This window comes from Oreochromis niloticus, linkage group LG15 (assembly GCF_001858045.2).
Source record: "Oreochromis niloticus isolate F11D_XX linkage group LG15, O_niloticus_UMD_NMBU, whole genome shotgun sequence".
Taxonomy (NCBI): domain Eukaryota; kingdom Metazoa; phylum Chordata; class Actinopteri; order Cichliformes; family Cichlidae; genus Oreochromis; species Oreochromis niloticus.
Window position 1 is genome coordinate 3,364,298 of NC_031980.2, and position 15,520 is coordinate 3,379,817.

The window sequence follows — 15,520 nt, forward strand, 5'->3', positions numbered from 1 at the left end:
CACTGAAAAAAACAAAAACAAAACTATACCACAAACAGTAAGCAAACTGTATAGCTATAGATTTGATCATTTTTAGTAATATCCACAGAAAACTACGTCACATCTTAAACTTGTTCAATAAGCCAACACAGTGCGCTTGGATTAAAGCTGTTTTTGTAGTAACTAAACAATAAATTAATAAAAGGGCTCTACGCTGACTCACCGTATGGGACTCAAGCTCAGAGATCTTTTCTGGTTGGCCTGAGCCAAAGTAGTATACCCTGATGATGTGGTCTGTGCTTCCTGTGGCGAGGAACATACCACCTGGATTCATATATTTTAAAAAGAAAGAAAGAAAAAAAGATTAGGGTCATTTTTGTTTCACATTCATTGATTTACCTCGGGGACAATGTTATACATTAACTATTTGCAAATGTGTGTGCTTTTGATAACCAGTAATCTTTCTAACCCTTAAAATAGAAATACCCACAAAAAACAGACCACAGTCATTCCACATTTACTGATAAGGAGCAGCAGCCACACAAGTGGTGACGCACAATGTGTGCTGTTCTCCAGTTAGTCTGAGTGAGCATCTTTTTCTGTTTCTCTGTCAGTGCTCTGGAAGCATACATAAAAAACACACAGTGAGCTGTGTTCACCTGCGCTGAAGGAGGAGCAGATCATCTGGACGCCGGGTCTAGAGCGCTCTGTGAATTTACTGGGCCTCTGACTGGACACACACACACACACACACACACACACACACACACACACACACACACACGAGAACGAAATCGTTTATAACACAATTTAACACAAAGAACTACCACCATGTGTTTTTAATAGAAAATGTTTTACATTTTGACATGTTGGCTGAGTTTGGCTTGCTTTACATACTGGACCTAAACATTTCTAAAACTGGCCAGTTGGCCATTAAATACAGTGACAATTATAAATTCATGTGTACTTAAGATCAATACAATCTTATAGAAATCTTCAGCATAGGATCAAACTTTTACACAAATAAGCCCCTTCAGACATGCACTCCTTTCCATTCATCAAAATGTATCAACTTTATGTCTCTTTTTAAAAAACAAAAAGACCGTGTCCGACCGAGTAATTATTTCAGTGCAACACATGCCTAAACTGCAAGTAGTCGAATTTATGTAATAAGATTAAACCACACTGACTTCCAAGGGCGTGTGCAGGTTTCTAGCCAGTATACAGAGGCACATTAATGAAGCCCAGGCTCTCTGCATCGAGTAGCAGAGACAATATGGGGACAAGGTTCACAGAGAGGTAATATTAGAGTCGGGAACAAGCCAGTGCAGGTAGCAATAAGGAAGAAGATGCAGGAGGCTCAGATCAACTTCTAAAAATAAAAATAAGTCTTTTTACTCCACTGAAAACTGCGTGTCATCTCATGCCAAATATCGCGTCCAAACCATGGCTTTCTACATCGCGGCTGCACAACTCACTGAATGAGGCCGTGAGGAGCATGAGCTTAAAAGTGACCTTTATCTGAATTACAGAACGCTGTCACTTACAGATTGATGAGGACAACTGTGTTATGTATGCCGTGTCTGAAAAGGGGCTGCAATGACGCGCTGACAAAATGCTTGATGCACAAAGTGTGAGAAATGTTTGTGCAGGTGAGACCGTGTGTTTTTCTCACCCAAACTTGAGTGTCCGTGCATCCCACTGCCAGAAGCAGATGGTGCCATCAGCTCCGGTGGAGGACAGGTAGCGCTTGGAGCCGCTACAGAGAGGAGAAAACTGCAAACACAACCAATCAGAGATTAGCGGAATGAACAGAGGACAAAGACACACACAAACACAGTCGCTCTCACTGGGCACTTCATTAAGTATACCTGTTTGTCTGCTTCTTAAAGCAAATATGGAATCGGCCAATCGCATTGAGTCAGACGGGCTACAGCAGCAGAAAGACTACACGAGTGCCACTCCTGTCAGCTACGAACAGGAAACTGAAGCTACAATTCTCATGGGTTCACCAGAACTGGAAGAATATTGCCTGGTCTGATGAGCATCAATTTCTGCTGTAACAACCAGATGTTGGGTCAGAATTTGGAGTCAACCCATATCCTGATGGCTGCTTTCAGCAGGACGATGACACAAAGCTCCAATCATCTCAAAGTGGCTTCTTTAACATCCCAGTGAGTTCACTGCCCTCAAGTCAGCCTCCACAGTTACCAGATCTCAAGCCAGTAGAGCACCTTTAGGATGTGATTTTTAATACAATGGATGTGCAACAAATCTGCAGCAGCTGTGTGATGGTATCACATCAATATGGACCAAAATCTGTGAGGGATGCTTCCAGCATATTGTTGAATCTCTGCCATGAAGATTTAAAGCAGATCTGAAGGCAAAAGAGCGTCCAGGAGCTGATAAGGGTGACTAACAAAGCGTCCAGTAAACTAAAAGCAGTTGCACAGATAAAACTTGACACAAGTTAAACTGTGTACTGTAAACACACAAACATTTATATATATATATTGCCTGTTAAGTACAAACCTAGCTTTCTACAGTAAAATACAATCGCAGTTTGTGGTGGCTTCTCCCGGGCTGTAAAGAATACGAAATAAAAACAGCTTTAAAACAATCAAAACAACACCTGCAGTGAGGTGATGGAGGCCGCGTGCCCCTCCAGGACAGCCAGAGGAGCGCAGGTTTGTAAGCACCACACTCTAATGGTCTTGTCACAGGAGCCGGCGGCAATCATGGTGTTCTCGTAGCTGACGGCCATGTCGGAAATCTCGGCAGCGTGGCCGCGCAGGGTCGCCAGCAGACGCCCGTCATCTGTTCCCCAGATCTTCACGAGACAGTCATCTGAGCCCTGGGACAGAAAGAAAACACCACCGCACATGAGTGAAGATTCACATTTGAGATCAGCGCATCTGCTTCTGGGCAACGGTTCCGGGAAGACAAATTAAAAATGTGAAGTTGAAGAAGATTTCTACAATCTATCTGGGCATGCTGCAGAGCAGGACTCTCAGCAGATTGGCAAATTTGGAATACAAACAGAGGAGGGAAGGAGACTCTTGAAATGTAAAAATAGATTAATGATTAATTTGCTTTTTGACAAAAAAGCTACAATGAACATTTCAAGGCACTGACGGTGCATTTGCATGCACTGTAACCAGCTTATTATTAACCGGTAAAGAGAAAAAGACCGCAGCTGGCATGTAAACACATTCTCTGGCTAATGTTATCAATGCAAAACAACAGTGAGCACTGCCAAATGAACACGCAGACTGTTACTGTGGTCTGAGAATATCTTAGGCTGATTACATTTGACTCAGTAGACTGAGACTGGATGTGATGACACAGAGCTGGTTTTATGCATACGAGAACTCGACTGTCAGAACGGAGGGACAGAAAATAGACAGATCAAGCAGGAACCAACTCATATCCTCTTACTTTGTAACAGTTTTGTAGCAAAGTAGAAGCAAATAATAATTCTATTAATATTTATAAATAATTACAAAATAAAAGCTTTGTTAGTGAAGCATATACAAGAAATGGTAGCTCGGATTCTCCTTAAACACTCATTAGTCTGCAATCAAAGTGCACGATCGAGTCCTCAATCCTGAAACCGCCTTTGGGGAGAGCCTGGCTGCGATCCAGCTCGCTGACGGTTAAAATGCTCATGGACATGTTGCTAGATCCATCTGTTTTTAGTTAAGAGCTCAAAATTATTTAAGTAACAGGTAACCGTGATGAAGACGCGAAAGACACACAAACACAAATCCACTTGTTTTAAAAAGCCAGCGATTTCAGGATGTAACGCTTCATAAAATGAAACTTCTTCGCATTCAAATAATAATTTTTGTCACGCTGAGTGTCAGACACTGTTAATGACGGTGTTTCATTTTATGTGCTCCAACATGCACCTGAAAACTTTTTTTTAAAAAATCATAACACTTTAAAATAACTAACACAGTGCTGTATGTTAAGTATATATAAAAAGAAAGCCTTGACCTTTTATAACTACAAAGCATTTTGGGAAACCTGCCACGCCGTCTGCACCACCATAGATTTAAGAGCAAAGTGCAATCCTCCCCGTTTCCTCACAACTACAGATAAGATTTTAACCACAGTCACAAGGACAACCAGCACATACCAACTGTTCTCGATTTGTCTTTTCAAGCGACCACAAGAATTAGCCGTTTTTAAAGCTATGTTATGCAAATCGATGTAACTGACTGCAAAGCTGTTGTTCGACCAAACTTGCATGCACTTGTTCACCGAACACAACGATCCCCACAAATCTTTAGGGCGCACAAAATAATCAATTAATATGTCTGAAACAGCTTAAGAGCCTGAGCAAAAGGACTGAAGAGATCTAAAAATAAGAAAATATATAAATAAAAATGATCTCGTGATAAAAGGAGGGGGGGGGAAAGGAGAGAAAGAGAAAGTGAGGGAGAGCAAGAATGAATTTTAATTCTGGCACTTAGCCAGCGCCTCAGAGGAAACATTTTCTCCAGTTATGATGAGAAATAGCAAGATGAAGAGTGGGGGGGGGGAGGAAGAGAAAGGAACAAAGGAGGGGCAGCATAGCATGAGGACGGGGGAGAGAGAAAGAGAGAGAAAGAGAGATAACAGGAAAAAAGACACAGAGAGACTCAATCTACCCCCCCTCCTCCTCCTCCTCTCCCTCTCAGCAGCCAGCCATTTTTAGAGATTTAAGAAGTGAAAGCTGAAAATGGTGTAGAACAGCAGGCAGTGTTTGACTCAAGATTCCAAACAGAAGGACGGCGACATTAAATCAACATTGTCTCATTGTTCCTTCACCATTTAACACGTTACCAGAAGCTGCACCTCTCTCAAACTAGGTGGAAAAGGCATGCGGCAAATGTATACAACGGGCACCCAGGGGGCAAAGGTCAGCTTACTTCTTTTGAGATAAATGCATTCACTTCATTACCCGTGATTATTATCATCGCACAGCTGTGTGAGTTTTTCCAACGTATAACCCAACAGGTTATAGCTGTGAGTCACTGAGTAAAAGCGTCCTACCACAGTTAGGTAAACAGTAATTACCACCTAGCAGAACCGTTACAGCATGAAACGCAGATGCTTGTGCATCTTGGTGAGCGAGCGGCACCTTGTAACAATCTAACACAGAATGCGAGAGGTGACTCTAAACAAACACAGAGCCGCCACAATCGCGCGGCAGCCACACAGAAATTAGACTCGAACAGGCTCCCGTTCACAAGCTAATGTCAACGCAACATCGAACAAAAACGCGTGTGGGAAAACTTACGGTGAAGATGCGTCGCCCCGTCCTGTCGAAGGTCACGCAGTACACGGACGACAAGTGTCCCAGGATCCTCTTGTGCATCTTCATGTGTGTGTACACGGCCGTGGGCACCAGCTGACGGAGACGGTAAGCGCCATTCAGTCGACGGCAGAAGCTCGTCTCCACTGGATGTCAAGAAAAACATGCACATTAGTACGGAAAGACACGACTGTATAGAATGTACAGATGTAAACGTCACTAAATATACACTAAATTGACAAAAGTCTCCACTCGTCTGCTTTCCCATGCACAATCCAATCTTAATGCAAAGAGCTTAATATCCTGTCAGTTTGGTACCATAACAGCTTCAGCTCTTCTGGGAACGTTTTCCACAAGGTTTAGGAGTTTGTTTATGGGAATTTCTGAGCGTTCTTCCAGAAGCACAGTTGTGAGGTTAGGCGCTGATGTTGGATGAGAAGGCCGGGCTCGCACTCTCTGCTCTGACTCATCCCAAAGGTGTTTTATTAGGTTGAGGTCAGGACTCTGTGCAGGCCAGTCAAGTTCTCTTCCATACCAAACTCGATCATCCATGTCTTTTGGGCCTTGCTTTGTGCAATGATGCGCAATCATGTTGGAACAAAAAGGGGCCATCCCAAAAGTGTTCCCCCAAAGTTGGGAGCATAAAATTGTCCAAAATGTTTTGATATCCTGAAGCATTAAGAGTTCCTTTCACTGGAACTAAGGGGCTGAGCCCAACCCCTCAAAAACAATAATCCTCCCTCCGCCAAACTTTTTACTTTATACTTGGCACAAAGTAAACCCAAACACCAAATCCAGACTCGTCCATTGGACCCGTCCACAGAACACGACTCCGTTCCTCTAGAGTCCGGTGGCGCCGTGCTTTACACAACTGCATCCGACACTTTGCATTGCGCTTGGTGATGTAAGACTTGGATGCAGCTACTTTCATGATGCATAACCGTTTCCATCAAGCTCTCTACACACTGTTCTTCTGCTAATCTGAAGGACACAAGTTTTGACAACAGAGCATAAGAATGCTGAAATATTTTAAAGTGAATTATTATTTAAAAAAAAAAAAAAAAAAAAAAAAAAAGACCTCCGTCTTTTCACTCTTGGACTCATCAAGATTGGCTTTGCATGATACACCATTCAAAATAATCCTCATTTATCTTATTTATACTCCGCAGCACAACCCTCTTACGATTGGCTGTCCCTGACACACAGAAGGTTTGAATGCAGCTGAGTAAGGCTCCTGTGTGCTGTATCTGATGCCGGTGTTATAGTTGCTGCATCCGCTAGTTTATAAAGGGTCCTTGGTCCTTCACGTTTCATGAGATGCTCTGTAGAGAAGTGTCCATGTGACCTGCAGTTTTTTGCAACCAGTGTGCCAAAATTCGAATGAATGCTTCAGATGGATTCCAAGAGGACTTGGGGAAAAAAACAGAACAGGAAGGACTACTCATCCATGGTGTCCACAGCTGTCCATGTGCATCTCCACAAGCAAGTATAATCCTGGACTGAGATGGTCATACTGAGGATATCCGCTCTCACTGACACTGACGTCAGAGCCAGGAGTTTAAAAAACAAACTGTCCAAACAGAGCTCTTATAGACGTCTGGAGCCGGAGCTTTTGGATTATTTGTAGATGCATCCCCCTGATTTTTGGAAACTTTTGCCATGTTTATTAAGCGCAAGGTGAAGCACAACAAGTCCACTTTTTAAAAAAAGATCCACAAATCTGTGTGCAAACATACAGACTTCTTTAGGCAAATCAATACTTGACCCAGTCATTTTGGCCCAATTTACCAAAATGACTGTTTTCCTTACCAATATTCGGCGGGCTCCCGTAGATAACAGGTGGCTCTGGTGGCCGTCCACAGTGCAGCGCAGCCAGTGCTGAGCCTTTCCACACAACATGTTTGCAACCTGGAATTTACACGCACAGCACAGATGCATAAGCACATGCACGGCTATAGTTAAGTGTTTGTTGTGCATGTTGATCTGGATATATGCATTCATATTTGCATAACCACGCAAATGTATACATTCACTCCATGTCTTGGTAAGTCAGCACTTACACGCAGGAAGACACAGGCATTGAGCGAGTGGGTGTTTTTGCCCGTGTGTATATTTAAGTATGCAAATGCACCGCACGTGAACTCACTCTTGGCGGTGCGGAGAAGATTCTGTCTGCCAGCTCCTAGAAGGCTGGTGAGTCCAGGCACACTGGCAGGGACCTCCCTCTCCAGCAGCGGACAAACTCTGGTGCAGACCTGTAGCAGGTGGTCTGGCGTGATGTGCCTGTAGAGCTTTACCTGAACACAAGCATACACTCAGATTAAATCTGTCTTCAGGCTGGTAAATGACCACAAAAACACCTACTGCTAGTGGGGGGAGGGTGGTAGAGGTTTAAAAAAAAAAAAAAAAAAAAAAAGGAAGCTGAGAGAAATGTGCTCAAAGAGCTTTCCTGCCAAAAGCTGCTGTGTCAAGACGTCAAACCCCCACCAGCTGGATGATTTCTGCTGCTCGAACCCGACGACAGTGGTGTGAAAAAGAAAACGTCTCAGTGGAGGTACAAATGGGTTCCACATTACTACGCCAATTTTCACACAAAAATCTACAAATCTATCGGACACATCAGGGGGTGAAAACATGTCAGAAGGCAAACAGTGGCTGCAAAGTAAAGGGAAATTGAAACTTTCCTTTCAAATTCAAGTATTTTCAGCAAACAGAAACACTGACAAATCCAGGCCACTTCCACAAATGACTGTTGAGAGTCTTAAAAGTAAAGGCCCCTCTGTTCTCTGAGTGTGTCAGAGGAAATCACACTAAACCGATAACGGATAAACTAACAGATAAGATCTGGGTTTTTTTTTTTAAAAATTACGATTTTTTTTAATAAACTGCAAAAATAAAAATACAACCTGAGACGTATTTATACACTAAAATGAAAAAGATGAAGGCTTTTAAATGGTGCGGCTCCCAGCAGCATATGCACTACAACAGCAGAGAACTGAGGGAGGGTTGTGGTGGTGGGGTGGAGGGGGTGTGGCATGCAACATAAGGATGAAGCACACAGAAACCTACGCTGTTATAAACACACAGCTTCTCTGATTCCACTGACACATGGGGACCCTCCTGCGTGGCCTACTTCTAAAGAAACATGCACGCCTGAGTGAGTGGAATGGCACGCACGATACAGCACGGGCCGGGATGAAAGCGAGACACGGAGGGGAATAATGCAGCATGCAGCAGTGTGTTTACTTGGAGCAAGCCAGATCGGTTTAAATGTATTCACTCAAATCAGACGTGCAGTCATTGGCTTTGTTTCAGACACGTAAGCCTGAAATTAAACAATTATTCCACTCAGTCACACACACACACACACACACTTTCTCCATTCCTTTATCTGTCTCTGTGACACACACATACACACACACACACACACACACACACACACACACAATTAATGACCCCTTAATTGCTTTCAACATCCTTGCTGGTTCACAGACGTGATCAGTGTTTCTAAGCACATATCAGCCCCTCTTAGGTACACGCAGACCCATGACTGACACACACACACACACACACACACACACACTAAACTAAGTGATGTGCAATAACAATTTGCTCCATTTTCCTTCCTTCTGAAGGGTAATGGATAACACTCCCCCAGCCACGGCTGCACCATCACAAAGCACATGGCCCCACACCACTACAAGTTACCCTCTATATAATCATTATTAGTATTGCCATTATTCTTATTAATATTTTTATTATTATTACCATCCTGCTTTCTATTCATAGCCCTACAAAATCTTTCACCTCAAGCATCACTGCCTCTGACATGGATTTGCATTCATTAAAATGTATTATTGCTGACAATTAATCCATTAATAAATGAGTCTAAACACATTTGTGCTGATAACGATGCAGGCTTCCACTTCCACTCAAAAACACGGCCGTATTTCATTAAGCTTCGTCTTCCTGATCAGTTTGAAATGCGACACGAAAGCAATCGAACATCTAATGAATCCGCCTTCGTTAATTAGCCGCAATTAATATCGTTAATTATTACAATATCATTGTTGAGTCCTCATTGACGCCCAACCCCCTTCTTTAACAGCGTCCCCCCCTAGACAGCTAACTACAAACGCCCACAAAAAAATAATAAATAATCATAAATAAATAAATAAATCCAGCCGATATCCTGCCCTCCTGCCTCTAACCTCCCTGTTTCCGCTTGGTCTAATAATTAAAACCCCTCCGCAGTATTTTTTTTTAATACGGGAAATTATGCACAATAGACAGGAGGCAGGCTGAAAGACTGGGGACGGGAGGAGGAGGAACGGAGAGCCCAGCGAGCCAAGCAGGAAGAGAGAAGAAAAAAAACACACACTCATACGAGCGGGCAGAAAGACGCTGTCAATAATTTCTTAAACCTATACATTTACATGGCGATCAAGCTGCACTTTACGCCATCTAGTTCCGTGTGTGCTTTGGGATGTGAAGACGGAAATCGTCCCCCACAAACATCTCGTAGATTAACCAGGTCGCTGTTTTTTAAAATCAGTATTAAAATAAAACTTTTAAAATAACACAAAAAGGAAAAAAGATAACGGGGAGTGCGCGCTTTTAGCAGGTCTGACTCGGAAACAAATATGTAAGAGGATGGTGAATTCACTCCACGCCCCCATGCGTAAAAACGCCGCTTTCAGGCGAAAGCCCTGTTTGTTTACATGACAATTAAGCGCTCCAATTAATAGCGCGATTATAAGACATCAAGCTAAACGTTACCTCGCATCTTCACACCGACTGATCCTTCCTCTGCTTTTCCGTCCGAGCTCGCACCAAAACAACCCTCTCCCCAAAAAATAAAAAATAACCACTCCACAACAACCTCTAAGAACAGGGGGCGAGCCGTGACTCCAGCTATACTGACTATACTCTTTATATTCCTCACGAATAAAAAAAAAAAGTCCTGTTTTCTAACTCTTGTGCCCCCCCTGTGTGTTTTCAACCCATGCACACAAATTATGGTTCTTGCAGGACAAGAGCGCCTCCATCTCTCTCTCTGTGGCTCGTGGCGCAGGGAGTCCCTCCTCCGGATCCTGGCGCTCCTACACCACAACACTCATGACGTATCAACATTTCACACACATTTTTTACCAACAACTCTCGCAACCTTTTGGACATGCATGGCCACCAAACTCGCACACCGTGGCGCACACAAGGTTGGGACCCGAGCCCCTTGTAAGTGCTCCAAAAAGAGCAGCTTCCCTCCCCCTAAAGCCTGCAGCCGACTCGCCCTGCAAAGTCCTTCTTCAGTTTGTGCTCCACCACCTGATTTAAAAATTGCGGGAAATTCAATTTTTATTTTGCTCTCTAAAAACTTTTTCCTCAGTTATACAGCACCCTTACCAAATTTTCGTACGTCCCGGGGTGTTCCTGCCCCGTCCAGTCCAGCCTTCTGGGCAGCAGCTGAGGTGGAAAAACAGTGTGGACCGTGATCATCCAGTTTATAGACGTATCAGGTGATGTTTTAAATCAGTAAATGGTAAATCAGAGTCAAAGCAACATCACAAAGTACAGTGCAGAGAGAAGCATCTCTCTCGTGCTGCTGACTGCTTACCTCCTTCTCCTCCACCTCCCTTATCAGGGTCTGAAAATAGCATAAAAATACAGAATTACACCTCGTGACAATTGCCGACATATTATAAATTCTCCTAAAATGCGAAAACACCAACCTCGGCTGCTTTTTGACACGGTCCAGCTTCTAGAAATCGGGCTATTAGGAAGTACAGTTCTGGTATGGTTGGAGGGGGAGAAGAGGACGGGAGCTGCGTTAGAAGAGGGCACCGAGGAAATTGGGGGGATATTACAACGACCGTGACATAGTTTCCGATCTCCTTTACTCACCAGAAGTCAACTGCGCGATGTGTGTACTGTCTGAAGCCATTTTGGTGTTGTTTGCCAGGGCAGCGCCAGAGCCTGTGTGGTGGGTCTAGGTGGCTGCCCTGTAGCTGTCACTGTTTATCCACCAGGAAGAGGCTGCCTCCATTCAGCTTCGCTCGCACGAAGTCCCGGCTGCAGGAGTATACCTCCGCGGAGCGATAATTAGTGCGCGCTGAAGGCTTCACCCCGCCAAACACCGCCTTCCTTTAACAAAGACCGAATAGCTAAATTGTGGCTGTACTGAGCGCCGGCTGGGGCGAATTTCACTTACGACCGGTTTTCCGTGGAGGCATGTTTGTTTTAATCCCCCTCCCCCTCAAAGGAAAAAGCGCAAGCCCTCTGCGGAAGAATACAGGCGCTGTGTCTCACGTACGCCGCCGTCGAGGGGAGGTAGAAATGGCAGCCTGCTAAAGGAGAGGACACATTGCTGCAGAATGGCTGTTATTTTGTAACTAGACGGCATTTATCACATTTTTATTCATTAGAGTCCATTCCTCTGTCATTTAGTGGCTATTGCGGATGCCACAGCCTAATTCTTGCCATATTTTTTTCTGTATATTCGTAGCTGGCGGGTTCAGAACATGGCTCCCGTGTTTGAGAGGGATTTACAGGCGAGCGAACGTTTCAGCTTAGTTTATCATTATTATTTTTATTATCAAACACCACCGCTAGCCTGCTCTCTTATCAGCTCTCCGTGTTCTTGCTGCTGGTCTCGCTTGTCGTAACTCTGTGGCTATTGTGTAATAAGATGTCCTAGCTAACACACCCACTCTCTCAGGGAGCCGTTTGGTGGGGAAGTCGTCCATTTCTCTTCCAAATACTACCAGGCAATAAAATGGGGGAAGGGTTGGAGAAGGGGAATGCAGCTTAATGAATGAAACCCCGTGAGTTACAGCAATTTAATGGCAACCGAGACACTGAGACAAGGCGCACACATCAAGGGGGATTATCAAGGAAATGCATGACAGGATGCCACCTCAGCGACAGCTGTGAATGAAAAAAAGGAACAGCAACTCTTTGGTGTTAATTTTTACTTTTTAAAACAAACTCACAATAATATTTGTGCAAGGGAGGTACATTATAGTTTTATTAAAAGCCAGTTCACCAATGATAAACAACCCCTCCTGGTCTAATCTTACTTCCCACATTTAATGTTTACTGCTGTAAGTTACACAAATGAAAGTGAAGGTAAATACACACCGCACGTGTTTCAGATCATTTTACAACAGTTTGGAGTTTTCTTTTTAGAAATATTTTGCCACATATCTTCTGGGGGGGTTTTTTCTTCTTTTCACTCATATCTAAAGCCTACATGTGTGAAGTTGCCTATGTGGCACAATTGAGCTAAATTGAAATATTCACACCCACTTACAGTTGCATATAACAGTCTACATGCACAAATGATTAAGACTAGTACAGAAACTACTTTAACTTCTTCTTTATAAACTATTTAAAATCTCTAAGACATCAAGAGTGCTTCTGGGAAGATGCTATAAGGCTTTGTGCTTCTAAGAGTTAACTTAATTTTTTTTGTCTAATTTAAACAGAGTAATGCCATTCTACTTGTACAACTAACAAGGTGTAACTCAAATAAAATCAAGTGCAACGCACACAAATTAGGTCTGTATCGACACTTTCCACAAATTTGTCATTTACATTGCATCGTTTGGCAATTATGGGTTCATTTTGTCAATGTTAAACACAAATAATACAACATTTATAGGCTGCCAGATGGACAGGAACTCAACAGAGAGTGTTCTCATCACCAGTGGTTACACCACCTACCATTATTCCATGTCAAAAGCATTCTGGCAGATAGGTGGGTGGACGATTACTCTGAGAGGAACAAGCAATATTTGAGCTTTGCAAAAATCCACTTTAGTATTCTGACCCTCCACTGACAGAGTTTTCGATCTTCTCTTCCAAATGTGCGCATCGTATCAAGCCAGATTCAACTCGTCCATCCATGGACTTCACTGATTGGGTGTAATTTTACCAACAAATTCTGTATATATATTTTTAAAGCAGAGGGGGAAAAAAGTTTAAATGATATTTAAAATATTTAGATGATCAGGTATGGGTTTTTCAGCCTAATCATTAACTTGTATTTTACCGGTTGACCTGAACCCTCTTGACTAAGTTTATTGTGTGGGCTGACACCACCACAAGGAGGCAACCTCACCCTGTGTCACTAAGTTGCGGGCCAAAGAGGAGTCAAAGGTTATGAAAAGATGCAATCAGTTACAGATTTTCTTTTACTATAAATAGCTCACTGATAAATACTGATCGCATAAAAAAGAAAAGAGATGTGAAATGGTTTGAGGTTATCTTGACAACTGTCCACACAGAGATACTTGTTTATCCACACCCTTTACTAAACTTTGCCACATAGCTTAAAAATCCTGTGAGGTGTGGAGAATTACTTGGCTTCAACACTCTTTCCCTGCTAGAGACAATCGTCAGACAATCAGGACTCTGATATCTTCACTTATAGTTAGAAAATAGAAGTTTCAGCTCATACTAAGTACTTTTGCAGCCACGTAGCCTTTCCCATATCCCCCGGTCTCACTGTCATTGGGCTCTTACAGCTGCTGAGATTTTAATCATCGATGTTCTCATAGCCATGCAGCTTTAGTCTGGATTCAATGGTCTGCTCTGTGGGTTAATACAATGGCTCTTTTTTAAGTGTTATGATCAAGGTTAAGTAAAACTAAGCGTGATAAAACATTTTAGTTAACCAGAGTGAAAATACAAAAAATATAATCAACAAAACGTGAAAATAAATATTATTGTGGTCAAATTTGTCACTACTTTTGTTGAGACTTGTCATGTTTACAAGACTGTGACTCACCTGCGTTCACAGAGGGCTGTGTTTGCATTGCTATACTTTTTCTGAATTTCTGAAATTGTCTCACTTTCAAATTCCCTGCATATCTGAGTAAGTAAAGATGCTACAGCTGACAATGAAACGAATAAAACCACCTGAAACACGAGTTAAAAACAAAGGTAAATACAAAATTAAAAACTAATGACAAAATATAAAACTATAACTGTATCACTAAGGGTGGCACGGTGGTTCAGTGGTTTGTACCATAACCTTGCATCTAGAAGCTCCTGGGTTGATGTACCCTGCTTTTGGCCCCATGACAGCTGGGATACATTGAAAAGAAAATTCTGGCCAAAATGCTTTAACTAATTTAATCACATGTAAATTATCCACATAATTTTATATAATGTAATGTAAAATGATACATTTAATCAAATCTGGTCAAAAGAGATTTACTTGATTGGTATACATTCAGCTTCTACATCTCTTTAGTGTTTCATGATCTCTGGCCTGTGTTTGTTATGTTTGCGATTATTGTAGAGCACTTTGGTCAGCCCTGCTGTTTTATTAAAGCAATTTATAAATACAGTGGTATGGTTAGGTAAGCATTTGAATAAATCAAACCTTTGATTGTATATATTTCAGTTTCATTTTACTCAAAATGATTGTTTCATGTTTACTGAAGGTGAAAAATCATTTTGGGGGAAGTTGGCAGCACAACGCTAAACTGGTTAAGAAAATAGATACATTGTTGTTTAACAATGTATTGAATTAACTTGTAAATTAAATGTGACCAAAAAAAGGACACTAGAAGGACATATTTGCACAGAGTTGGAACTTTCTGATACGTTGCACTCGTTGATTCTTTGTGGGCAAGTGCGCTGATCTAACTCCTTTCTGCGATCTTCTTCATCGCTTTGTTTCCATCAGAATCATGACAGAAAAGGAAGCCTCACAAACATGTTTATATCACTTTTTTCTGTATGTTCATCTATATCCCTGTAACATTTTTACCACAAATCACAGTTTTGTATGTCATTAAATATCAGGAGCTGTTTTCCTGCTTGAGTGCCTTTCACTTTTTCTGGTAGCAGGTTACAACAGTAGGAGCTGCACTGGAAACAGGAAAGTTGAATCTAAAATGAGCATCACTGAATGTTTTTCCTTTATTGAACTAATTTTATGTATATTTTTTAAATGAACCAAAAAAAAAACCCTGGAGGTCCCACTGCAGCACACCAAAGTACCTATAGGGGTGACACTGGGTTAAAAGGTATTTCCCACTTAAACACATTATAGCAATATTTTTGTTTTACAGCATCACTACAGCTGAATGATGATAAAAAGTATCATGCTGTTGACTGAGGCTCATCTCAGTAGTGTCGTCTCCTCAGTATGTGGCAGTACCTGCACAGACATCACTTCACCTCTACATGCTAAAGGGAAAAGGAACTGGCTATAGGCCCACAAGGGTG

General features: G+C 42.3%; 1 protein-coding gene across 1 annotated transcript in view; it reads right to left on the reverse strand.

Moving 5' to 3' along the window:
• Positions 1 to 11,359, reverse strand: part of phip (PHIP subunit of CUL4-Ring ligase complex) — a 33,273-nt gene extending 21,914 nt beyond the window's left edge. The window contains exons 1-11 of the mRNA XM_005449784.4: positions 11,183 to 11,359; positions 11,011 to 11,069; positions 10,896 to 10,925; positions 10,685 to 10,744; positions 7,428 to 7,578; positions 7,091 to 7,189; positions 5,267 to 5,427; positions 2,612 to 2,833; positions 1,655 to 1,755; positions 639 to 709; positions 203 to 303 (exon numbers count right to left, since the gene is read on the reverse strand). Of these exons, the coding sequence (XP_005449841.2) occupies positions 203 to 303; positions 639 to 709; positions 1,655 to 1,755; positions 2,612 to 2,833; positions 5,267 to 5,427; positions 7,091 to 7,189; positions 7,428 to 7,578; positions 10,685 to 10,744; positions 10,896 to 10,925; positions 11,011 to 11,069; positions 11,183 to 11,222 (1,095 nt within the window). The 5' untranslated portion in view covers positions 11,223 to 11,359. The remainder of the gene's footprint in view (positions 1 to 202; positions 304 to 638; positions 710 to 1,654; positions 1,756 to 2,611; positions 2,834 to 5,266; positions 5,428 to 7,090; positions 7,190 to 7,427; positions 7,579 to 10,684; positions 10,745 to 10,895; positions 10,926 to 11,010; positions 11,070 to 11,182) is intronic.
• Between the last annotated feature and the right edge of the window lie 4,161 nt (positions 11,360 to 15,520).